General features: G+C 51.4%; 1 protein-coding gene across 1 annotated transcript in view; it reads right to left on the bottom strand.

The window, feature by feature from the left end:
* PITRM1 (pitrilysin metallopeptidase 1) overlaps positions 1-11682 on the bottom strand; it is a 369052-nt gene extending 357370 nt beyond the window's left edge. The window contains exon 1 of the mRNA XM_085631897.1: positions 11490-11682. Within this exon, the coding sequence (XP_085488023.1) occupies positions 11490-11536 (47 nt within the window). The 5' untranslated portion in view covers positions 11537-11682. The remainder of the gene's footprint in view (positions 1-11489) is intronic.
* Between the last annotated feature and the right edge of the window lie 13964 nt (positions 11683-25646).

Genomic DNA, 25646 nt, shown 5'->3' with positions numbered 1-25646 from the left:
AGGAGTAAGACAAAGATTTTACACAAGTATACAATCTAATCGTAGATGCGGGTCTCAATGCAAAAAAGTGTACGTTTCACAAAACCAAACTCAAATTATATGGGCACATTTTCTCTAAAGGAGGAAGGACTCCTGACCCTGAAAAGGTACAAGCATTGTAATCCACCTGTCCCCCTCAGGATGTAACCATACTGCAATCCTTCTTAGGCATGGCCAGCTACAGCTCCAGATACATTTGTGATGCTGCCACAGCGAATTTCGCATAAAGAGAGTTGACAAAAAGCAATATTCCCTTCCAGTGGTCCTCTGAATGTGGCCAATGTTTCAAGAACATCAAACATGCAATTGAAAATGTAACTGAAATGGCCTATTTTGATCCAAAGTTACATACTGAGGTCATAGTAGATGCAAGCCCGGTGAGGTTGGGCACGATCCTTGCTCAACACCATGGACATCCAAGTCCTCAGTCACATTGTATGTTATGATAGCAGAAGTCTATCTCAGATTGAACATGTGTATTCTCAGCCAGAAAGAGAGAGCCTGTGAACATTCTCATGTGGTTCTGTACGGAAAGCATTTCACCTATGTCACTGACCACCAGGTGTTACTAATCCTTTTTGGAAACCCAAAAGCTAGGATATCCCCTCGTATTGAGAGGTGGGGGTTGCAATTGCAAGAGTACGATTACACTATTGTGCATAAGCCGGGGAAGGATCAAAACCCTGCAGATTACTTCTAGCGAGTGCTATTACAGTGTCACAGTGAAACTTCTAAAGCAGCTGAGGCATATATTAATTTCATAGTAAATTCTAGCACTCCTGCAGCTTTATCCATCATTGCTGATACTAAGACAGACAGAGACATGCTCACACTCAAGGATATCATTGCAACGCAGCCCTGGAGAAAATATACTTGACCTCTCACAGAGGACGTTGATTATCAAAAAACCTTCCTGTCACGCAAAAAGGTATTATACTAAAAGATTTGAGAATTGTCGTACCTGCGAGCTTGAGGCAACAAGTCATTGAACTAGCACACAAAGGACATCGTGGCATCGTCGCCACCAAGAGTCCTCAGAGACAGATTGTGGTTTCCTCGCCTTGATGAACGATTCGAGAAGGAACTGAAAGCATGTCACCTGTGTAATTGCTTTTCTCCCAGGAAAAAACAGCATCCGCTAAACAAGTCTGACCTACCTAACAAGCGTGGGAGAAAATTGCAGTCGATTTCTTTGGACGCTTAAACAATGGCCATCATCTCATGGTAGTTACTCAGGAGTACTCACGTTTTCCCTTAGGGGAAGATTTATCAACGACCACCCATGACAATGTCATCAAGAGGATGGATTATATTTTTGCAGCGTGGGGTGTTCTCTCCATTCTGAAGTCTGAAAATGGTACATCCTTCAATAGCAAAGATTTTAAGGACCTTTTTCGCTTGAAAGTCAAGTATCAGAAAAGCATAACTCTCTGGCCACAGGCAAACAGCGTTGTTGAAAGATTTATTGGCATCTAAAGAAAGTGGTTCAGTGCGCTGCACTTGAAGGAATCAATCTCAATTCGGCCTTAGGTCCAGCCCTTTGTGCCCCTCGGTCAACTCTCCATTCTTCAACAAGTGAAAGCCCTGCCACCTTGCCGTTTTGGAGAGCTACTGGGATAAGAAACCACAATGCACCATGAGCTGAGTAACAGATACCAACGAGATTCATGTCAGAGAGACGTCTCACAAAAGCAAAATTAAGGCCTCTGAGAAAAGTGCAGATGTGCTTGGGACACGGTTTCGAAGGAGGAGACCGGGTCCTAGTCAAACAAAAACGGAATCGCAAGCCTGATGCTCAGTTCGATGCAGATCCATTGAGAGTCGTGGCAAGTAAAGGACATATGGTGACCGCTCAACGTCCCGGAAAGTCCATTATGAGACACTCATCACACTTCAAGCATCCGTCTCTATGTTCGTATGCTTCAGAACTTACAAGTGAGACAAGTCCATCCGAGTCTACATCTATGATGCCAGATGACAGTATAACTCCTTCAACTTGATCTGGAAGATTGGTGCAAGCACCTCTGACTCATTGAGGAACTATAATGTATATGTGTTGTCCGTACTTTTCATTTAACAAAGGGGGAGTTGTAATGTTGTGTGATCACTTGCAGCAGGACCCTTGTGGTCCTTGAAGGACTCCTTCTAATGTTAGGTAATCACTTGGGTGTGGTCAATGAAGTCTATGATGTATCGCGTTCAGTTAATGAAGCATGCCAAAGAATTAAGATGTGTGTTACAGAGCTCAGTGTGTGATTTGGTCATTAGCATGCTTCAGAGCTGGCGTGGACACGACACCAGCCAGCTGCGCTGTCTGGCAGTCTCGACCTACACAGGATGAAAGTTTTCAAACCATTAAAAAGATCTTGTTATCTTTGACAGCAGAGTTAAGAAAAACACTGATTCAGCGAGCAAACAAGTGTACATGGTATGGTGTTTTTATACCAGTGACAAATAGGATTGAAGGATGGTTCTGGCCATAAACTGCCCCACATAAAGTGAAAGGTCATGAAGTGAAGTGCCAGAGTCGCATGAATCCTACATTTATGCTCCTCCCAATTAGAAAGAATACACAGGATGCCATAAACTTATCTAAGCACAACAGCCCCCTCCACATTACATCGAAATCCAATTTCCGATTATATCTATGTCAAAAGAAAACTAAGCATCTGTTTCTACACGTTGGACGGAGAGATGTTTGCACTTGAATTCATGGCTGATATCTCACTTTAAAACGCAAAAATTAGCTCAAATATTCTAAACCCAAACACTGCTCTGTTTCACTAACTTATGGGAGCCATGAATAATGAGATGACATAATTTTATGGGAATACTTGGTGAAAATTTTGATCATGGGTCATCATCACATAACCAGGAAGAATGCTTTGTACACTGACGCATTTGCAACGTTTAATTGCAAGGCTTGTATGTAATGAAACAAGTGTCAATCAAACATACTACGCAGACACATTGTTGCACTCCACAAGGATTGAATGGCAGATAAATGAGTAACAATTAGGTTGTTACTAATTAGATTGACTATATTCCAATTCTGAAAAGATTAGATTGTGAAAAAAATCTGAACGTATGCGACTGGGAATTTAATATTACAATGGTCTGCTTAAGACAGTGGCCTAATAAATGTCTCAGTTGCTCCCGATTTCCTCTTTACATACCTCTCCTCTCAAATGTCTCCTTCTGCCTTAATGATGCACTTTTTATCCCACATCTCCCTTTCTGAAGCCGCTTCATCTGTAGATCACACAGTTCATCTCCTCTTTCATCACAGGTTTTCAATCTCTTTAGCTGTATGTACTGTCTTTTGTCTATTCCATTTAAGGATCCTTCCCTCATACACAAATCCTCACTGGTAAGCACTGTATATTATTCTTTCTTTGCCATGGTCAGCATGTCGACAGCTGCCGTCTTTGACTGAGTTCGCCACAGAATCATAACCCGGGACTGGAAGGCGAAGCCGGAACCAAAGAGGTCCCGTGTCAAATGCCGTCCGAAGGCAGGAGGCCCTCTCCACGCTCCCAATTTACATACCGGCTAGGCAGGAGGGGGCCAGGATTGGTCCCCGGAAGCAAGTGCAAGCCCCCCCCAATCAGGGGGCAAGTCAAGTAAGGCGAGGGGGAGGGGGGTTAAAAAAGGGCCAACGGCCGGAGAATAGCCTAACCACCCCCCCCCCCCCCTCTCAAAGGAAGAAGGATTGTTGCGGAAGAGGAAGGATTGACCCACCTTTCGGGAGACTTCCTCATGAGACCGGAGCTCGTGAAGACTGCAGCCTGAATCAGATCAGGACTGGAAAAGATCGCCTGCAACAGATCCTTTTTTCCAAGAGACGATCCAGACCAGAGAATCTGCCTCGCCAGGTTTCGGCTCGGCCAATCGGCTGTTTCCTGGGATGTGGCCGGTGGTGGGAAGTCGAACAGCAATGTGAGCGGCGAACTCACGCCCCTTCTTTGTTTTTCGAGACCCAGAGGCGCAGAGGGAAGATTGTGCCCGGGAAACGGTACAGAGCCTCCACCGTCCCCATTTGTGACCAGCACTTAACAGGCGGGAACATCTGCGGGCTCTAGTCAGCTTTGGCGCCCGTTCTTGGGTTGCGAGGAAGCGGGACATTTCGGTAACACTGCCCCAGGAAGTGGCGTGTGGCAAGGATTTAAAAGGGACACGCACATTAAAAAAGCACCCACTAGAGGAGCGGTCTCAAGCCACCCCACACCTCCGAAGGGCCGGTAATTTATTTTGAAAGGTACATTTTCAACCAGGCAAGATAGCAAGCTGGTGAAACAATGGCCAAGTTTGTCGAAAGACTCAATACACTCATCAAGCACTGCATGTTCAGTGAATTCAATGAAGAAGAAGCCATGTGTCTCAGAGTCATCGATGGTTGCCACACTGATTCATTCAGGAGATGCATGCTGAGGAAGACTCTCAGTCTAGAAAAGGAACTCATGGCTGCAAGAGCTGAGGAACATGCAGATCGAAGGGCTGCTGATATGGAAGCTGGAACAACCCAGAATGAATCAGAATTGACCATGAAAAGTAAGCAGAAACACAAAGTGAAGGCCCCTAAGACAAACGTCTCAGAGTATTAAAAAAAAAAAAAAAAATTGGGGTTTCCGATGCGGATTCGGAAGGTAAATCTCCTGCCATTGGACAGATTTGCAGAGGTTGTGGGAAAGAAACCCATTTCATAACGGTCTGCAAAAAGAAGAGCACGGGGCAGAACAAAGGCGTGAAAAGCGAGGGGATGTTGTTTTCCTTTCCCGGAGTGGCTGGGGAACAGCAGGAAAAGACCAGAGCCTTCACAGCAGCAAGACGACCAGCGACAACACAGAAAACTACAAAGGGGCACTTATTCAGGACCATCTTTCACGGAGCCAAATCGGAAGGTGCGTGTAAGGCGCGAACAGCGCGGGAATTGTGGTTCATTTTCCTTGAGTGTTGGGGAGAAACTTGGGAAGACCAGAGCCTGGGAGGACTCATTGGACCCAAGTTCAGGAGAGATCTGAGCCAGTAGCGAAGCAGGAGGGGACACACACGCTGCTGCAGGGTGTACTCAGGGGTACTTTGACAACAGTTTGGCAGAAGAACACAGCGCAAAAGTTGGCAGGAATGGCCAGCAAACGGGGAGCTACCAGGAGAAAAGCGCAGCCCCCGGCACGCTTCAGGAAGAACCAGGTATGACTGGAACTTGCAAAGAAAGGACAGAAGAGGCAGACTGGAGACACGGGGCCCGAGATGGTTGATGACCTGCAAGCCATGCTGGAACAGGCCAGGGCACTGTTAGCCCTAAAGTGTCAGAGCTGGGTTGACCAGCAAATCAAGGATGGGGCCCAAGGAAAGGAGAAGAAGCCGCGGCAGGCATCCCAGATGTGGCTGCCCACGAAGAAGGCAGGGGTAAAGCGGCCTGCAGCCAAATCGGCGGCCCCTGCGGAAAGCAACAAGGGAAAGAACCCCGCGAAAGCCAAGAGCACGAGAAATGCATCTCCAGAGCGGGCGACTAGCTCAGAATCAGAGGAGAGCAGCGCTGAGGAGGGCTCTGTAGCCAGCAGGGCAGCCCCTACAGGGGACACGTGGGAGACAAAATCGGCACAGGCATCAGAGAGAGTGGTAAGCATGGCGTGCTAAAAAACTAGCGAGGGTGCAGGAGCGGGCAGAGGGCGCAAGGAGGCCTAGGGCAAAGCGTTACTACAGGTACCCAGCTGGTGGTGAGCAATGAAGCAATGCAAGGAGATTGGCCCATGCACCCCCAGTGGCAAAGAGGGTTAGGCCAAGGGCGACACGAATTCCAGAGGGAGGCTTGGACCGCGGGGGCAGCGCAACCTACAGCATGGATACCATGGTGGCAATGGCCAGGGAAGGGGGCTCCATTACCTGGGAACATTCCATGGGGTGCAGGGGGGCAATCCGGCACCAGAACCAAGGGGAGACAAGTGAGGCCACGCAATAGGGGCTACAAACAAAGAAACGGGTGTAGCGAGCCAGGCGCAGCAAAGAGAAAAGACAAAAACAGAGGTGGCCATGCAAGGGAGTACAGGGGCCTCTCAGGGGGGTAACCCAAGTACAACCAAGACAAGAGAGGGGCAAGACATTAACGGGAAGCCATCAAGGGAGTACCTGCGCCCCTCCCAGAGCGACCCTCCCACAACCACCAAGATGATAGGGCTGGCCAACCTCATCCCACTTACAGTGAAGGAGGATTTGGAGAAAGGAGTTCATAGACATCTTTTTACTATTGGAAGTGCGCCAGGCAGGTTTAGACTTAACAACACAAATCAGAAAAAGACGAGGACAGGAGAGCCCCCGGAAACCTAGATTAGTCCGATCAATAGAAAACTGGCTGAAGGCATTCAGAACATTGGCATGTGTGTTCATCAAAGAATTCCCTCACAGCGCGGCGGCACTGATCTTATATGAGCAGAAGGTGCACGAGGTGCAGCAGCAGTATCAGGGTGATGAATGGCTACAATACGACAAGGGTTTTAGAGAGAAGATGCAAGTATGGCCAGTAATGGGATGGGACTGTCAGGACATGGAAGGTTTCACGAAACACATGGTGGCGGCCAGGGATGGAGTTGGCGCAAAAGAGAGCAATTTTCGTCCCTATGGGAGTAAGGGCAAATTTGAGGGTAAAGGGAAAGATTTCAAAAGGAAAAATCAGGCCGGTAGCAAATCAAACAAGCCATGTTGGAAATTGGCAAAGATGAATGTAAATGGGGAGCGTCATGCAGGTTTAAACACACTTTTGGGTCATGCGGGGAAAACCATCTCACCATACGCTGTAGACAGGCCACAGGGCCAGGGAACAACAAAGAAAAGACAGGCACAAAGAAGTGAAATACAGGCCCCTCCAGGCGGGGGCAGTGGGGAAAGGGGCAGAGTACGGACGCTACCGACACCCATAAAGACAAGCAGGCCGCTGAATTTGTTAAAAGACTAATCACAAAGTAACAGACAGCTTTTAGCGGAATGTTTCACACAGGGATTCCCAATCCCCTACAAAGGGCCCATGGGCGCCCGGGAAAGCTTAAACCTAAAATCAGTTAGAGACAACCCCAGGGTGGCAAAACAGAAGGTAGAGAAGGAAATACAACTGGGGCAGGTGGCCGGCCCTTTCAGCGTCGGAAGGGGGGGTGGGAGGGAGTGAAAGACATGGTGGTATCACTGCTCGGCGTGGTGCCCAAAAAAGAGCTGGGAAAATTCCAGCCGATTCATCACCTGTCCCACCCTGAGGGGGGAGTCCATTAACAACTGGTTAGAACAGGGAGCTTGTACAGTGGCCTACGCATAGGTAGACAATGCAGTGGACCTGATTAGGCAAGAGTGCCCTGATGGCGAAATCAGACATAGAATCAGCTTTCAGATTATTGCCAGTGCACCCAGACAGCTGCCACCTATTGGGCTTCAAACTAGAAGGACATTACTACTACGACAAATGCTTACCAATGGGGGGCTCGATATCATGCGCATACTTCGAGGCTTTCAGTAGTTTTCTAGAGTGGGAGCCGGGATCGCGCATGCCAAGGGGCAGGCGGGTACACTACTTAGATGATTTCGTTTTTAATGGGAGAGCTGGCTCCGAGGATTGCGACAACCTCCTAAACAATTTTATAAAGATGGCCCAGGAGTTAGGCACCCCACTGGCGCAGGAAAAAACAGAGGGCCCAACCACTAAACTGTCTTTCCTTGGGATAGAGTTGGACTCAGTAGCCGGGACATGCAGGTTGCCACTGCAAAAGGTAGCTGAGCTACGTGACACCATAAGGAGATTGAGGCTGCAAAGAAAGGCGACACTGGGGGAGATACAGCAGCTGCTAGGGAAATTGAATTTTGCCACAAGCGTGATCCCCGCAGGGCGCACCTTTGCAAGAAACTTAGCATGGTGGACCAAGGGCATGACACAAAAAGAACCACAGGGTCCGCATCACGCAAGGGGTGAGGGAGAACCTGGGGCAATGGGAGAATTTTTTGGCAGAATTCAATGGCACCCTAATATGACAAGAGCTTTGGGTCCAAGCAGGCAAATTGGAACTCTACAATGACTCGGCAGGGGGGCTCACCTTTTGGGCAGTCCTAGGGACCGCATGGTCAGCAGGGGCCTGGCCAGCGGCCTGGCAGAGCACAGGGTTAACAAGAAACATATCCTTACTGAAGTTGTTCCCCATAGTGGTGGCTTTCCACATTTGGGCTCAGCAGCTGCTGAATAGACAGATAACGCTATGGTCTGACAACCACGCAGTGGTGCAGGCGATTAACACAGGGTCAGCAAAATGCCCAGCAGTGGCATCCGGGCTGCGGAAACTGGTTGGCAGCTAGTTGAAGGGCAACATCACGCTTAGGACGAGGCACATCCCTGGGATAGACAACTCAGTTGCGGATGCCATTTCTTGTTTTCAGTGGGAGAAATTCAGAGTGCTTGCTCCAGACGCAGATAAAGGGAAGACCCCAATGCCAGAGAATACATGGCTATGGGTGGACCTGGGCCGAGGGCATCGCAAAACAATGCACAGGCTCCAAATACGGACGCCTGTTACCGTAAGTGCTGGGAGGCATTCAAGGTCATAACCGGTCGAGGAAGGGGCCAGTGGGCCACGCAGGAGGAAGTCCTGGACTTCGAGTGGGCATTCATGTCAGGAAAAAAGAAAACCTGGGCCCAGGCACACTTAAACGAAGTTGCATATTACACAAAAATGGCAGCGCAGGAGGACCCAACTAGGGCCTTCAGATGCAGAACGGTGATGAAGGGCTGGGGCAGGGTACGGCACACAAAGAAAGATGCAAGGCTCTCCATTCACTTTAGCATGCTGTTAGGGATGTTGGGGGCTCTAACAGTAATATCCTCCTCGAGGTATGAGGAAGCACTCTTTGGCCCAGTATTCGCGATGGCCTTCTTTGGCGCTTACAGGGTCAGCGAGCTAGTAGCCCCATCTGTTAATGACCCAGGATCAGCATGCATCCACAGAAGGGACGTAGAAATAGGCAAAGGCTACATGGACATACTGCTGCGTCAGTCCAAGACAGACCAGGCAGGGGAAAGAGGACCAGGATACACTGCATTAAAGACGCAGCCTGCTGCCCGGTGTGCTTACTGCAAGAATGCCTGGGACTTGGAGTAGGGAGCAATGGGCCGCTCTTCAAGCACAAGTCTTTCCGTAGCCGCTTTCAGTTCATAACAGTAATGAGGAAGACCCTGGAAGCAATGGGTCTACCTGCGCAAAAGTATGGCTCCCACTCTTTCAGAATAGGGGAGGCAACTACAGCAGCGGGGCTAGGTTTGGATGGCGAGCTTGTCAAGGGGATAGGGTGCTGGGCATCCAGCGCATTTAAGCATTACATACGCCCGACGGTATAGAGTCCGATTTCTCCCAGCCCCGTCTATGTACGAACAATCCGCAGAAGGTGTGGATCATGGAGCACTCCTACATGACACGAGCCCAACAATGGGCGGCGGCCAGATGCGAATAGAGCAGGATATGGCTGTGGGACACCGAAGTAGACTGAGGGTGCTCGGGAATGAAATGGGACCAACTGCTACCCGCAGCGCGGGAAGCACTCAAGCAAGGTGGGAGACCGGACGCGGTAGTGGTCCACCTGGGAGGAAATGACTTGGCAGCATTGGGTAGGCAGGCCTGATCTGCCCCACATAAGTAATTTTTTCAGAAATCATAGTGCGGAAGGCCTGGCAGGGGGCAGTGAAAGAATCTAGACGGAACTCAATATCACCATGGCAAAGGTTTGTAAGGCCAACGGATGGGTCTTCGTGAGACACGGTTTCATAAACTTGAGGTCTCCGGACTATCAACTGGAAGATGGGGTACACCTCACTGGGGTGGGAATGGACATGAACCTACTAAACATTGTGAAGGTACTGGAACAAATGGGTTTCAACTAAAAGCGAAAAAAAGAGAGGCAGGGTAGGTGGGAGCTCCCTCCGATTGAGAAACCGTAGGTAGCATGGCAGAACAAACAAGAAAGGTAGTAAAAAGAGAGAACTTACTAGAAGGTAGATGGAAGGCTCTCGCAGGACACTGGGGATGCCTCATGGCAGGGGTTATAATTAAAATTGGTAAATGGCCATTGCCTATGTTTGCTCTGGGGCGAGGCCAAGGATTGGATGAGCATGTATTCTGAACACCTTTACGACTCAGTGAGGGGCACTGTGAGTAACCTGCACCGACTTTCGGCTTAACGTGAGAACTCTCAATCGTGCCCCGTCAAAAACTTCCACACACAGGTGCTTGAAATGGAAAAATAGAAGTGCAGGTACTCTGTAGCAGAGTAACTTCTTGTTTTTGAGAAGTGCCAGTACTCTCCAATTAAAAGTAAAGCATTTCTCTTGAGAAGTACTGGTACTCTCCCTCTCAAAATAAAAAAGTGCCGGTATTCCGTACTCCGTGAAAAGGAAATAATCCAAGGGAACACGGACACCTTTACCACGCACTATTAGGTAAAACGTGTGAAATGCAGAGAGACCGCATTGCTGACAGATTACTGTTGTATCTTATCTTCAATGCAATGCATCTTTCCTGATTCATGGTCCTTACTGCTCAGCCAGTGTGGATGTGCTGTAGAATGTTGGTATGAGTGGTGAGGTCACAGAGTGTTGGGATGCCTGGGGAGTGTCAGTTAAGAGTATGGGCTGAGCAGCAAAGGGAGCTGCTCCTGGTGGGGCTCACATTATAATCTACAGGGCTCTCGCTTACTTGATTACTACCATCTTCAATAAAGTACCATCTTCTTCATCTACACCTCTGCTACAATGGACGTATTTAACATTACCACAATTACCTTCAGAGTTTTTACGCTCATTTCTGGAAAAAAGATTTGTGTGGTGTTTTAAAACCTTTACACTGTTGTTTAGAATTCAATGTCAGTTTTTGTGCCGAGCACTGGAAGATCCGCTCCAGTTGGAGCCCTGGAGAAGACTGAATTATGTTTTTTTCAGCTAATGGAGCTACGCATAAGGGCGCCTATAAGCCCGAGTAATACCAAGAAATGTGAAACTACATGTCCCAGCATGCAAACCACTGCTGCCTGCAACAGCCACATTATGAATCGAAATCAGATGCAGGAAACTGTAATCCCGGGCACAAAACACATTACACATCTACAATACAAAAAGCGTTATCCATTAGCTAAGCTTCGAGATCAACTACCACGCCCAAAACCTCGCAGCTGTGAAGAAGACGGTCTGTGATTAGTCCAACAATTTGCATTTTTTACCCCTATCAACTGTCCTCGTCCTGACATAACACTCCACCAATGCAAGTAAATGGAAGAATAATATTGTCCCTTTTTGTCCTACAAACCTCCGGCTGAAAAGTTAACCGATGATGGACGTATGCCCTATGCGTGTCCCCATAACGTATTTCTAGGCAGGCAGTTCCCGGACAGTCAAATATACTCTATTCGTACAAATTTCCATAGCTGTCACTCACCGGAGAAGCCGTAACCTTTCCAGCGCCGACCGACCCAGGGGAATCATGGCAGTTCTTGGCGTGATACTGAAGGAGGCTGTGCCGCCGTCCTTTCCTTCCTTCTTCGCTGATGACAGGCGCCAGTTTGATTTCACGATTCAAGCACGCAGACTAAACACCGGCAACAATTACACAACCCCGACCTCACCCTATCCGCACTCCTCATTGGATAATGTTTCAGAGGTCCTCGTTGTGATTGGACAAGCTTTCTGTATGCAGCTCCAGAAATGTGTTCGGACCGAGATAAGGAGACTGGTGGAAAACGAATATGGAACTAGACAGAGGACCTAATGACAGCAATGGTTGTTTCTCCTAGAGGACGGGTTCTTATCCTTTTGACTTCTGTGGACCACTATCAAGTCAATACTGGAACCGGTGCAGAATTACCGCCTAATCAATTTAAATTATTTGAACCTCAAAACAATACACAAGCATATAGACACAAGTATACGTCAAACAAATACAGGGGCAGATTTATGTTAACTGGCGCATCCCTGCATATCAGCAGGGATGCGCCAATTATTATGCGCCACAGCTGCGCCACCATGGATGCGCCGCATTTATAATTCGGCGCACCAGGGGGCAAAAACGGCACAGATGCGTGACGCATCTGTGCCGTAAAAGTGGCACATTGCTGGAGTTGCGTCGCAAGCGCGACGCAGCTCCAGCAATGTTCTGGGGGGCCCTATCTGTACAATGCTGCGTCAATCCTTACGCCTGCTTCAAGCAGGCGCAGGGTTTTGACGCAGCATGGGCCTAAAAGTGACTGAGTGAAATCTTGTAGATTTCACTCAGCCGCTTTTAGGAGGCGTTCCTGCGCCGGAACGCCCCCACCTGTCCTGGAACGCCTACATGTGGCGCAGGGCTTTACAACGTGACGCATCTCCCAGATGCGTCACCTTGTAAATACCCCGCACCATGGCGCAGGATTTGCGCCGCTGCTGCGTCACAAAAGTGACGCAACGGCGGCGCAAAAGTGGCGCAAATGCAACATAAATCTGCCCCACAGACTTTATGAATTAAAAAAATACACTGCACAAATAGAAATTTTGATTTTAAATGGAAGGTTGTAACTAGTGACCACACCGTCATCCGCTTCAGTCAACACGCATACACAGACGTCACCCAAAGATTACACTGACACTTTATTTGTGGGTGAAGAACTGCTGCAGGTTTATTTCATACAACACAGTATGATAATAAAATTGGGTTATCTTACGGGCGATCCAGGGCAGGCAGCCCCTTGCTGCTCCGCCCGCCTGGTGAGCCAGCACACACGGTGGGTCGATGCCCTGCAGTGTGGCACATAATTATTTACAGATCATCCACTGGGTCACGTGATCTGTCTCCTACTCCCGCCCCTTCCGACAGGGGCGGAGCGTGTTGTGGCACACCCCCGGTTGGTCAGGCCCCCCAACCGCCCGAAGGACTAACGGGGCGCCGTCGCGGTCTTCCCAGAACCCCCTTCGGCTCCTGGACCTTGGCTCGGGCACCCTTACTGTGCCGGACAGGGGTACCCTTACTGTACCGCCTGTCGCAGAGGTACCCTTACTGTACCCGTCTGCATCCAGATCGCCCTGTAACTCCGCCTGCAACGCAAAAAGAAAACATTAAAACATTCCAATGACGCGCAGTGCCTGACACGTGGGGTAAGTGGAAAGGGTGGGATAACGCGTGTCCAGGCTGGAGCGGCGCGCAGGGAACAGAGGAGGAACTGGGCGAGAGGGCCTCCTAAGTAGAGGGGCAAGCCGCGCCCCCCGCCCCAACGGCCCGCCTCCAGCTCCACACTATTGGGGGTCATAACCCTAGTGGGCGTAGCCTCGCGCGCGAGGCAGCAAGGGGGAAGGCTCCGACGGGCGGCCACTAGAGTGCTGCCCTGCTGATGTCCCACTGCTTGGGACGCGGGCAGCGGCATAGTGACCACACCGTCATCCGCTTCAGTCAACACGCATACACAGACGTCACCCAAAGATTACACTGACACTTTATTTGTGGGTGAAGAACTGCTGCAGGTTTATTTCATACAACACAGTATGATAATAAAATTGGGTTATCTTACGGGCGATCCAGGGCAGGCAGCCCCTTGCTGCTCCGCCCGCCTGGTGAGCCAACACACACGGTGGGTCGATGCCCGGCAGTGTGGCAAATAATTATTTACAGATCATCCACTGGGTCACGTGATCTGTCTCCTACTCCCGCCCCTTCCGACAGGGGCGGAGCGTGTTGTGGCACACCCCCGGTTGGTCAGGCCCCCCAACCGCCCGAAGGACTAACGGGGCGCCGTCGCGGTCTTCCCAGAACCCCCTTCGGCTCCTGGACCTTGGCTCGGGCACCCTTACTGTGCCGGACAGGGGTACCCTTACTGTACCGCCTGTCGCAGAGGTACCCTTACTGTACCCGTCTGCATCCAGATCGCCCTGTAACTCCGCCACAGCTCTGGGGAGGCTACCGTCGCTGCCAGAGCCCCCCTTCCTCCCTTTGCTGTCATCTGTGCCCTGCCCCTACGAGCCAGCTTATAATGGGCTAAATTAGGGGACCTGTTCTGTAACCCGTAACAGACTGCATTAATTTGCAACATTACTCAGAAGCCCAGGGCAGACGAACAAAGGATGTCTTTTGGCCCCACTGCCGTAAGCTTAGACGTGCCTGGTTTTCCTAACCTTCTAAGCGAAGCCACAGCAGATCATCCTAACGTATTTCTGAAGATCTAGCACCTGCATATGGAGCCAGAACTGAACCATAGCTGAATTCCTCAATCCATCGCTTCCCTTCATATCCTGGCATGAAGGTTTAATTTCCACTCTATCTACAAAGGTGATGTATGGATAGCGTCATGGTTCCTGAGTTGCTGCTGTTACTGCGGGGATTGCATGAGTTCTTGGCTGGGCAAAACATTGATAACGCCACTGCTAATCGGACGCCGTTTGTCATGACTCCCGATAAAGCCAATATGACTGACTGAGCTGCCGAAGAATACATCTCTCAGCTCGGGGACCCAAATATGTGAATGATTCCCAACTCCCTGGCTCCAAGAAAGGCATGAGCGGGAAGAGCAACACCTAAATCTGTTTCTCAGGCTGGGAGATACGGCATTGGTAACAAGGCATGGGTGAATTCGGCCCTATAGACCTGCAATCCTATTGAGATTCTTCCATTGGCCAAATTAAGTGCCTTCCCGGCTTGTAATTGTGTTCCCAACAGCTACATCCCAACCAGCAGGGTGAAGGTAGCGTGTGAGTCAGCCACTTTACCTACGTATATAAACACAAGCTGACATCACGGGTATATAAATTTGCTTCCTCTCACATGGTAATATCCTATTGTTTACTGCAAACTGACCCATATCTTAGCAACATCTCCTCGTTTTAGCCTTTCCACTTGCAAATTAAGTTACATTAACTTGGACGATAGAGTCTTATACTAGTCCCGCTGTCCATCCCAATCCTTTCTTGCTCTCCACTGGGCACCGTATCAATTGCCTCGCTTGATAAATAGAAGCTAGCTTCGGACTTTATTGCTGCTGGAGGGTCAATAGGTGTGCCTACAGTCCTTGTTATACCGGTGTTGCTGTGCTATAGGTAATTTGTGGTGCCGCCATAGTGGCTTGAAAATGAAACGTCTTATTTTATCAAATGATTTGTTGTGAGCCCCAGTTCTGATTTCGTTCATATCTTCATAGTTGACAGTGTCTCTATCTTGCCAATACCTGGGGCACGTCCGCCTTAAATGATGACATTACATCTGGCTTTTCCGCTAGCCTTGCCCATTAACCTGTCAAATGCCTGTGGAGAGCAGCACGTCTCTGGTCATGCTCATGGTCGCTCTCTGCTCTCTCAATTATTACTATGTAGCTGAGGGCATGCCATACACGGGTGTCTGGTTGAAGTATGCACAGGTCATTGACACTCTCCCACGTGCAGTGCTGTGAACCGTTTGAAGTAGTTCATCAGAATCAGCCAGCCACCCCCTAGGTGGAGGCTTGCACTCCCAAACTTCTGCTCGTGTAACACCAAGCCCACCTCCAGTTCAGTGAAATTTCGTAATTCCCGACACTGACAACCCCAGGGGCCAAGTACTGGGCTGTGAAAATGCGGCCGAATACCACCATGCCCAATTAGCTTGGAGTAGATGGGTGTTAACCTAGGTTGGCTGAAGGCAAAAACTTTTGACAATCACTCCTGGCAAGATGTGCCAACGCAGGTGGAATAAAGAGTTATCCAGCCCTCCTTACTTCCTGTCCCAGTTCGCCACAGGTCGAAGAAGAATGCCCCTTCCAGAAAGGTCATGGCCTTATCCCTGAAGCCCATCCATACCGCATTCTACCGGAAATCACAGCATTGCTTCGTAAAGCTTTTCTGGTTCCACAATTATTTGTGGTCGATATGCTCTCCCCCAGTTTGAACAAAATCGTAGCTAATCGTAACGCCTGCCTAATTCCCAGGGCTGTCTGGCTTAATGCTTTACGCCTGGAAATGCCCCACCAAATGCGGCCTTGCACTGCAACTTAACTTGGTTGTCTCAACTTTCCTTTTGGAGCTGGGAACGCCCCCCGTGCTACTTGTACTTACTAAATGGACCCGCTCCTTAGTTTCCAGCACACAAGCACTTAAACGTCATCCGGCCCTGGTGCCTATCAAACAGCAGTGACAGCCTCTGTCACCTTCATACAATACATAAACCAAACCTCACAAGGTCGCCGAAGCGGCCAGGCAGGCTAAGTCTCGGTAGACCATGTCACTCTGAGCTTTCCCTGGCCTCCCTGTGAAACAGGGAGAATAACCTCCAGATGGTAAGTATGATAGACAAACCCAGGCCTTCCGCCTGTCTCAAAAAGCTCATGCTGCTGGCTTTCCTGTATAGACTAAGCTGCCCCTATGACTGAGTTGCAGAAAATATCACACCAGCTGTTTCCGAATAGCAAGGCTAAAGATGAAAGGCAGCCGCATCTCTTGACTTAAGCATGGGACTCACAAATACCTTCAAGATGTTATGTATGACACACAAACCCAGGCCTACAACTTTCCTCCAAACAGCACAGGCTGCTGACTATCTATATACACTAAGCTGTCACTATGACTAATTTGAGAGAAACCTAACCCCGGCTGTTTTCTCATCGCCGGGCAAAGATGAGACAGCAGCATCTCTTGACTCAAGCGTTGAACTTACAATAATAACATTGGCGCTCCATTTCTGAGTTACACCTTTCCACAAGCTGACCATTGCATCATGGTTGAGACTGGGTTTTAGGCTGAACCTTGACCTATTTGTACACCTGCTGCCAGGGAACATATATCTTTATATATACACCTTCCCTTATCCTGTTGCACCACTTGGGACACAACCTCGTCCCTTCGTACCCACCGGCAAGGAACTAATGCAACGAGACTCCCCCTTAGTGCCGGATGACCCTAATAAATGCAGCACTTTGGGACAAAGATACCAGGGAATAAATGCAAAAAGGGGGGGGGGGCTCTCGAGTGCGTGTGAACCCATGTCCTTGCGATTGGTAACTGCTGCTCTGTATGGGCTAGAACATGCGACTTTATGCATTTAATCAATTAATCAGCAAAGAATGCCATCCCTCAACTCGAACATGCACACAACCGCCTCTAGTGTGCTGCAATACCAGCTATTCCGAATCTGGCTGACGAAAACTACCATTGGCCAAAAGCTAAACTAGCAAAACTATACCATGTGTTTCTCCAAACGCTTACCATAAACCGTAATGAGTACAGACTCGCAGCGCATATTCCAGATAGGCAAATCATGCTGCGTGAAATTGCAGGATTCGGCAGCATATTCATTTGCTCCTTTGTGCCCCCTGCCACAAACTTTCCTGTGCAAGAGTGACAGCACCATCAGAAACCAGCGAGAGGAAAGGGATGCGCCTGGTGGAAGTATCTGCATACTAAAAAGAAAGGCCAATAATGGACTGCCATTGCTGCTGAACATTCGTATAATCGCTTCTTACCGCACGAGATTGTGTAAACTGCTGTTAACTGTGCCCGTCATAGTCAGTCATTCAACTGTGAATGGCAGGGGGTGGGATCCAACATAAAATATAGCTGCGAAGGTAATGGATTGCTATACGTTACATTTCCATAATTTCCGCGCAACAACTGATAATTCACCGATTTGAGAGACACTTATCCGTGACCATAGTCAAGTAAAGAAGGCGATGAAAACATGTAGCTATCAGACAATGACCCAAGTAGAGAACCAAACGCTTGGAGCGATCGAACTTTTTTTTTCTTTTTTTTGTTTTTTTTTTTGCAACCGGGCCGAGCTGCTCCCCACGCACAGAAGCAGCCTGTGGTGGGCGAAGGAGACCTCCACTCAAGGCCCTTGTTTCGGGACACAAGATAAAAACTCCGGAAATAAACACCTTCATTCAATTATTTGAAACGCGTGTCCTTCGTCATTGCCCATGTCAGGGCGCTCTACATAGCTGTCAACAGATATACAATGTATAATTACAACAACATAACCTGCATAAAGAGACGGAAACTCGTCGAGATATTTCAAAGTGGCTCATTACGAGTGTTCTCCATAGACATAGCTCATACCCTTCAGCCCCCCTCTCCTCCTCCCCTCGGGACTGCAGAATGAATAGGTTCAGGGGGGGGGGGCTTTGAGCGCAAAGTGATTGCGCTTGTGTGAAATCAGACAGCCGGAGATATTCGAGGACCGAAGATACTTTTAATTTCGCAGTATTATGTGGCGCGAGCTTGGCCCCAGGATATTACATGCCTGAAACCGGGATATTAGAAGGTGCTTCCTCCCTGGCACTCAAGAAACTGGTTGCAGCCGAGACACTCCCTGCACGGAGTGCTGGAGGTGTAGAATCAAGGACTGTGACATCATTCACCCGCTCTTGGAGAGCCCCGCGCTCACTCCCTGATATACTGAAGTATGGAGGACCGGCCCTACACCCAACACCCCGGCTGGACACCGGGCCGTGCAGGGCGTGGGCACATGGTGTGGCCCAGCCCCGGACCCAACCCCACGCACACACAAAACACCCTGTGTATCTGTATCTGGTATCTATAGATCGCGAAATGTGGGCCGTTGGGGAGATTAAGGGAGCTATGCCCAGGGTCACAGGGTGTTGACATGATCTGCCCGCGGGGATCGAACCGTGAGCCCTGCGCTCTGGAGTCAGCCGCTCTGACCACTGCGCCACACCTCTCCACCTCTGGGCACCCTACCCTTCAGCTATGAACAGCGTGAGGATGGATATGCACGTCCGTCTGACTAAGATGTAACAGTATGAAGGATATCATTCTATTCATGGTAGCCCTACTGACTTTGTCATAGGGTCAGAACAGTGCAATGTAAAAAAGTGGGCCTATTGCCTTTATCACGGGGTCAGCACATCGGTATATAAAAAGCATACCTCTAATCTGTGTCAACTAGTCACCAATAACCCTAAGCAAATGCATTCACACGTAGCATGCTTAATAAAATGATTGCCATAAAATACTTCCGATCAAGTCTTTTACACCGCTTTGCATAAGCACCGGATTACTGTACATAGGGTCAGTTTCGTTTTGAGCTTTTGTGTAACTCGGCGCGAGGAATAAGAGATTATGTCTAGAATAACTGGGTGGTGACCAGACGCTGGGATCCAAACTTAGTTGCCGAGTTTGAAAGTCGGCAGCTGTGTTCGGTCGCACAATCACCGTACTTCAGGAGCTGTAGTACACACACATAACTAACATGACGTATGTTGACTGTTAACACATACTCCCGCGCTGAGCTGTGTCATGCGTGCCCCGTATATCTTCATGACAGTTAGTGCCGCGATGGTCACAGTGAACAATTGGCTGCAACCCCGGGAAACCCCATACAGTTCAACATCGGGAGATTGTTTGACGTGCCCAGAATAGCTGACTACTTAGCTCATGGTCGGCTGCAATCACCATTCTGTCAATCATCCCCACATATAACCATCTGCCCTAGCCCAGGACCCGGACATATTCCCGCGCGCAGGGCGCCATATGACCCTCGCAGGAGGGGTTGAGACCATCGCCCGGGCCCGGCCACGCAGCAACCTCGCAACATGGCCGCAATATCGCGATATAGGGATTGGTGCAATCTAAAGCTCCAGGAGACGTTGTTGCACTGAGATGCTGTGCAAATGAGCAGACCAAAGCATACATTATATATCTTTAGTGTAATGTACTCCTACTAAAGGGACATTTAGTAAACCAAGTGTAATTGTCAAGGTCCCTGCTGGTGTGGCTGCATAACCTATTAAGTGTTATATTTTTGTAGATGCAAATATCTGCAAAGCCAGGTGCCTGCGAGAGAAAACTACCCTCAAGCAGAATATATTAACATACAAAATGTATCACAGGTAAGAATATGTGTATGTTTTATGACCAAATTATAGTAGATACAAGTGCATAGCGAATCCCCTCGCAGACGGCCCCAAACCGCTCCGTGACAGAAGCCCAGTGTCCTTGTTGGAGAGCCCACAGATGGATTTCATGCGTGGGGTATGGGGTCGTGTGGTGTGCTGCAGTGGGTAGGTTGTGGTGATCCCCAGTCCCGTAGACTTGCAGGATTGAGCATGCTTAAATTTTTTTTCTTTTTTTTAACCTCAGACCCATTTTCTCGGGGCTGCTAGGAGGGCAGGAGGACGCTATTAGAGGGCCTGCTGCTCATACTAATTGAGTCAGCCCGGCAGGAACGTTCTGGATTTTGACGGCACAAGATATCTATTATTTGAGTGAATCTGTAATGACGCACAATCAGATACGCATTTGGAAGAAATGAAGTGCATTCCTCCCAAGAAGATCAGCATCGAACACTGGCATAACTGCCAAAAATAGAACTCTGCCTCGTCAACATCCCACATGCTGGGCTGAACCACGTGCTTCTTTGCCGCCCAGGGATCAGCGCAGCGACGCCACCTTGTCCCAACAGGGGCGATCCACGAGGCCAAATCGCATCAATATCGGCACCCGCGCCTCGCAGCAGGCAGAATACTCCTCACAAACAACCAAGTCAACAGAAATCCCAACCCTTTGTACGCGAACACCGCCCGACATCGAATTGTACGTAAACCCATACAGCGCGGTGCAAACCTCCCGAAGCGCGGGCGTGCAATACCAGGGGGGGGGGGGTAGTAGGCCCGCCACTATCGCTCGCGCTCTAAAGGGGCTCCCCCTAATATCCGATCGACCCACGTGGACCGACCCAACCGGAGGCGGTGTTTAAACGGGGATGACCCACGAAGCCAAACTGCACCACAAGGCACACGCGCTTTGCAGCAGGCACATCAACCCTCCGCACGGCGCTAGCAAGCAGAAGCCACAAGCGCCGACAGCTGCCCTGCTCTCGCGCCCCACCAAGTTTCACTTGGCCATTGCTGCCGCGCCTGAACCCCGCTGATTAACCACTCACTGAAAAGGCTGATGTGACCCTACCGGGATTCAAACTCTAAATGTGCAGGTCACAATGCTGCATCGAGCGCTCAGCTCACCCAGCTATCTTGCCGCCAACAAAACCGACCCCCACTACATATGGGGCCCGGGACAACTGCAACGGCGCCCGACTGTCCCCCGCATAGCCCACACCGCCGGGAAAAGACTACGTGGGAGGGGGCAACAACACCCCTGCACGCACCGGAAAATGTCGACGCCAGGACCCGACAGCAGAAGACCCGACAGCAGAAGACCCGACAGCGGAAAACCCGACAGCGGAAGACCCGACGCCAGACAATGGACTCGCATTACGCGTGTCCAGGCTGGAGCGGCGCGCAGGGAACAGAGGAGGAACTGGGCGAGAGGGCCTCCTAAGTAGAGGGGCAAGCCGCGCCCCCCGCCCCCAACGGCCCGCCTCCAGCTCCACACTATTGGGGGTCATAACCCTAGTGGGCGTAGCCTCGCGCGCGAGGCAGCAAGGGGGAAGGCTCCGACGGGCGGCCACTAGAGTGCTGCCCTGCTGATGTCCCACTGCTTGGGACGCGGGCAGCGGCATTCTCAAAATGTAGCTTTATTTAAAAAAAAATAAAGAAATGATATGCTGGACTTTGGCAAATCAACCAGCGCCATATTTACGACTTTATAGGCGCAGTGCAGCGCAGCAATTCACAGTCGCGGCTCCTCGAGGGAGTGCTGCGGGGCGGTTGGGCAGGGCGGGGAAGGGGCAGGGTTAGGGTTAGTAAACTACGGCATACGGCCGACCGTAGTTAAGTACATAAATAAATAAATAAAACAAATTACATTGCACGTGCTGCAATGTTTGCGTTGCAGCACGCACAATGTAATTCATTTCATTTATATATGTACTTAACTCCAGTCGGGCGTATGCCGGAGTTTACTAGCCCCCACCCTGCCCCTTCCCCGCCTGTTAGAAGGCGACCTCAGAGGGGCCCGGAGGGGGCCCTGACTGCCCTGAGACCCACCCTCGAGGTATCGTAGCCAGGCACTGGCGGGAGACTCCTCAGGGGAGGAACCTCGTATCTAGGATCGCACACTCGGCACCACACGACAGATAGACACCACACGAGGAGTTCTTACGAGCAAATCTTTATCAGATTGGAGTAGTAGGATCTTTATGATCAGCACAGCAAATATATACAAGCAGAGCGGGGGCTCTCAAAGTCTTGGAGGGGAGTAGGAGGTAGCGGGACAGTCTTTGGGGATGTGGATCAAATGCAGGAGCGTACCCGTCGCACAGCTCACAATCCTCGAGCTGGGGGATACGGTTGTCGTCGTGGGGTCCGGCGGGACCAAGAGAGTCTGTGGGAGCCGCGAGTCACTCAGCAAGGCTCAAGCACAAGTTCGGAGGTCTTACGATCTTCAGGGAGCCGCGAGTCACTCAGCAGGGCTCAAGCACAAGTTCGGAGGTCTTACGATCTTCAGGGAGCCGCGAGTCACTCAGCAGGGCTCAAGCACAAGTTTGGAGGTCTTACGATCTTCAGGGAGCCGCGAGTCACTCAGCAGGGCTCAAGCACAAGTTCGGAGGTCTTACGATCTTCAGGGAGCCGCGAGTCACTCGGCAGGGCTCAAGCACAAGTTCGGAGGTCTTACGATCTTCAGGGAGCCGCGAGTCACTCAGCAGGGCTCAGGTGTTCCAAGGCAAATCTGCCGGACAGTCCCAGAGCGACCCCTCTTTGATGTCCGGAGCCTGTGCAGGCAGGGGTCTTGTCACCTGGGGGTCGCTTGTTGGGGGTTTCCTGCCATTGTCTTTTGATCCGTTCAGGGCCGGGTCGGGAGGAGTCCCAGACACCCAGCAGGCGTGGAGCCAGCCCTCGGGGAGGCCGGCAGGTCGATCGAAACCCACCGTCCCAGGGAAGCGCAGAGGTGTGATAGAAACTGCTCCTCCCTCTCTCATCCCAAGGGGAGCGTGATGTCCTCCAGCCGGAGTGGCGCCTCTAGGCCAGGGTCGCGCTGGGGCCGGGCGGCCATCTTGTTGCATGAAGTGGGCACGCGGGCCCGGTGTGGCTGAAGGGCAGAAGGCCACGGACGGGGAAGTCCGGGTTGGGTGCGTGCGAGTTCTGGTGGGAAGGATCGGCTAGGCCGTGGGTTTGGGGGCTGGTGTGAGGTGCAGGGGTCAGGTCTAGCTATGTTACGAGGGCCGGGTCTAACATGCGTCCCCCCCAGCTGAAAGCCGGAGAGAACTACCCATCTTCTTGGGGGTTCTCTTCGCTGAAGCGGAAGAACCGGGAGAGGCCATCGGCGTTGGCGTGGTCAGTCCCAGGGCGATGTTCCACGGTGAAATCCATCCCCTGGAGGGAGATTGACCACCGCAGTAGCTTGGGGTTTTCTCCTCTAATCTGCATGAGCCATCGCAAGGGGCGATGGTCGGTTTGGACCTTAAAATGGGTGCCGAACAGGTAAGGGCGTAGTTTCTTGAGGGCCCAGACTACGGCGAATGCCTCTCGCTCGATGGTGCTCCATCTCTGTTCCCTGGGTAATAGCCTTCGGCTGAGGAAGGCTACGGGCTGGTCTAGGCCTTGGTCATTCACCTGGGAGAGGACTGCCCCGATGCCATGCTCGGAGGCATCAGTTTGTACCACAAATTCTTTGGAGTAGTCGGGGGCCTGGAGGACGGGGGCAGTACACATGGCCGCTTTCAGGGCCTCGAACGCCTCTTGGCAGGCAGGGGACCATTGCACCTTCTTGGGCTGCTTTTTGGACGTGAGTCCCGTGAGGGGACCGACCAGGCTGCCGTAATTCCGGATGAACCTCCGGTAGTAGCCCGTGAGGCCCAGAAAGGCTCGGACCTCCGTTTGGGTAGTGGGGGGTTCCCAGGCTAGGATGGCGTCGATTTTGGGCTGTAGAGGGGCGACCTGCCCGCTTCCGACCTGGTGCCCCAGGTAGGTTACCGAACCTTGCCCAATCTGGCACTTGCTGGCTTTCACGGTGAGGCCTGCCTGGCGCAGGGCGGTCAGCACCCTCCGAAGGTGCTGGAGGTGCTCACTCCACTCAGAGCTAAAAACTGCGATATCGTCGAGATATGCGGCACTGAATTTTTCCAGCCCGTCCAGGACTCTATTTACCAGTCGCTGAAAGGTGGCCGGGGCATTTTTCATCCCGAAGGGCATCACGCGAAAGCGATAGTGCCCATCCGGGGTGGAGAAGGCGGACCGCTCCTTGGCTCCTTCTGTGAGCGGAATTTGCCAGTAGCCGCAGGTGAGATCGAAGGTGCTGAGGAACCGAGCAGCCCCGAGCCGGTCAATGAGCTCGTCGGCTCGGGGAATGGGGTGGGCATCGGCTCGGGTGACTTCATTGAGTCCCCGGTAGTCCACGCAGAAGCGGAGTTCTGGTGCGACCCCGGGGGCAGCTGCTTTTGGGACCAGGGGGCTGGCCCAGGGGCTGTCCGAGGGTTCGATCACGCCGAGGGTCAACATTTTCGAGACTTCGGCTTGGATACAGGACCGGACCCGATCAGGGACTCGGTAGGCTCGGTGTCTCACTGGTGGGCTGTCCCCGGTATCCACATCATGGACACACCAGTCGGTGACCTTGGGGACCAGGGAGAAAAGGTCCGGAAACTGCCCTAGGAGCTGGCGGCAATCCTCACGCTGCTGGGGAGTGAGAGACGGGGAGAGGTTCACTCCCTCTACGGAGCCGTCCTTCTCTTTGGTGCACAGGAGATCGGGGAGAGGATCTGACTCCTCCTCGGACCCATCATCAGTGGCCAGCAGGAGGCTCAGCTCCGTTCGCACAAAGTGGGGCTTGAGGCGGTTCACGTGGAGGACCCGGAGGGGGTCCCGGGGGGACTGGACGTCCACCAAGTACGTGACCTGGCTCTTCCGCTCAACCACTTTGAAGGGCCCGGTCCATTTATCCTGGAGGGCGCAGGGTTTCACGGGGGCCATGACCCATACCTGCTGGCCCGGCTGAAACTCGACCAGAGTGGCGTTCTGGTCGTACCAGCGCTTCATCTCCTCCTGACTCGCCTCCAGGTTGGCCTCGGCCATCTCTCGGAACCTTCTAGTCTGATTTCGGAGGGTCAGGACGTAACTGAACACATCTCGGGGGGGGCCTCGAGGCGCCGCCTCCCAGCCTTCCTTGACCAGGCTGAGGGGCCCCCTGACGGGGTGCCCGTAGAGTAACTCAAAGGGGCTGAACCCCAAGGATTTCTGGGGAACTTCGCGGTATGCGAATAGGAGGCAGGGGAGCAGGATGTCCCACTTACGCCGGAAGGGCTCTTCCAGGCCCGCGATCATCCCCTTCAGAGTCCGGTTAAACCGCTCTACCAGGCCGTTCCCTTGGGGGTGGTACGGGGTGGTGAACTTATAGGACACCCCGCATTGTTGCCATGAGGACTTCATGTACCGGGAGATAAAGTTGGTACCGCGATCGCTCACGACCTCGCGGGGGAAACCCATGCGGGAGAAGATTCCCATCAACGCCCGGCCCACCACGGGGGTTGTGACGGTGCGCAGGGGGATGGCCTCAGGGTAACGGGTGGCATGGTCCACCAGGATGAGGATGAACCGGTGCCCTTGGGAAGTTGGGGGGTCCAGGGGCCCTACAATGTCGATCCCGACCCGCTCAAAAGGGGTACTGACGACAGGGAAGGGTTAGAGGGGAGCCTTGCTCTTCCCTCCGCTTTTTCCACTGGCCTGGCACGTGGGACAGGACTTGCAGTGGGCTC

This window comes from Triturus cristatus, chromosome 10 (assembly GCF_964204655.1).
Source record: "Triturus cristatus chromosome 10, aTriCri1.1, whole genome shotgun sequence".
In the NCBI taxonomy this organism is placed as follows: domain Eukaryota; kingdom Metazoa; phylum Chordata; class Amphibia; order Caudata; family Salamandridae; genus Triturus; species Triturus cristatus.
Note: the sequence above shows the minus strand (reverse complement) of the source record. Positions and strands in the feature narration are given on the sequence as shown.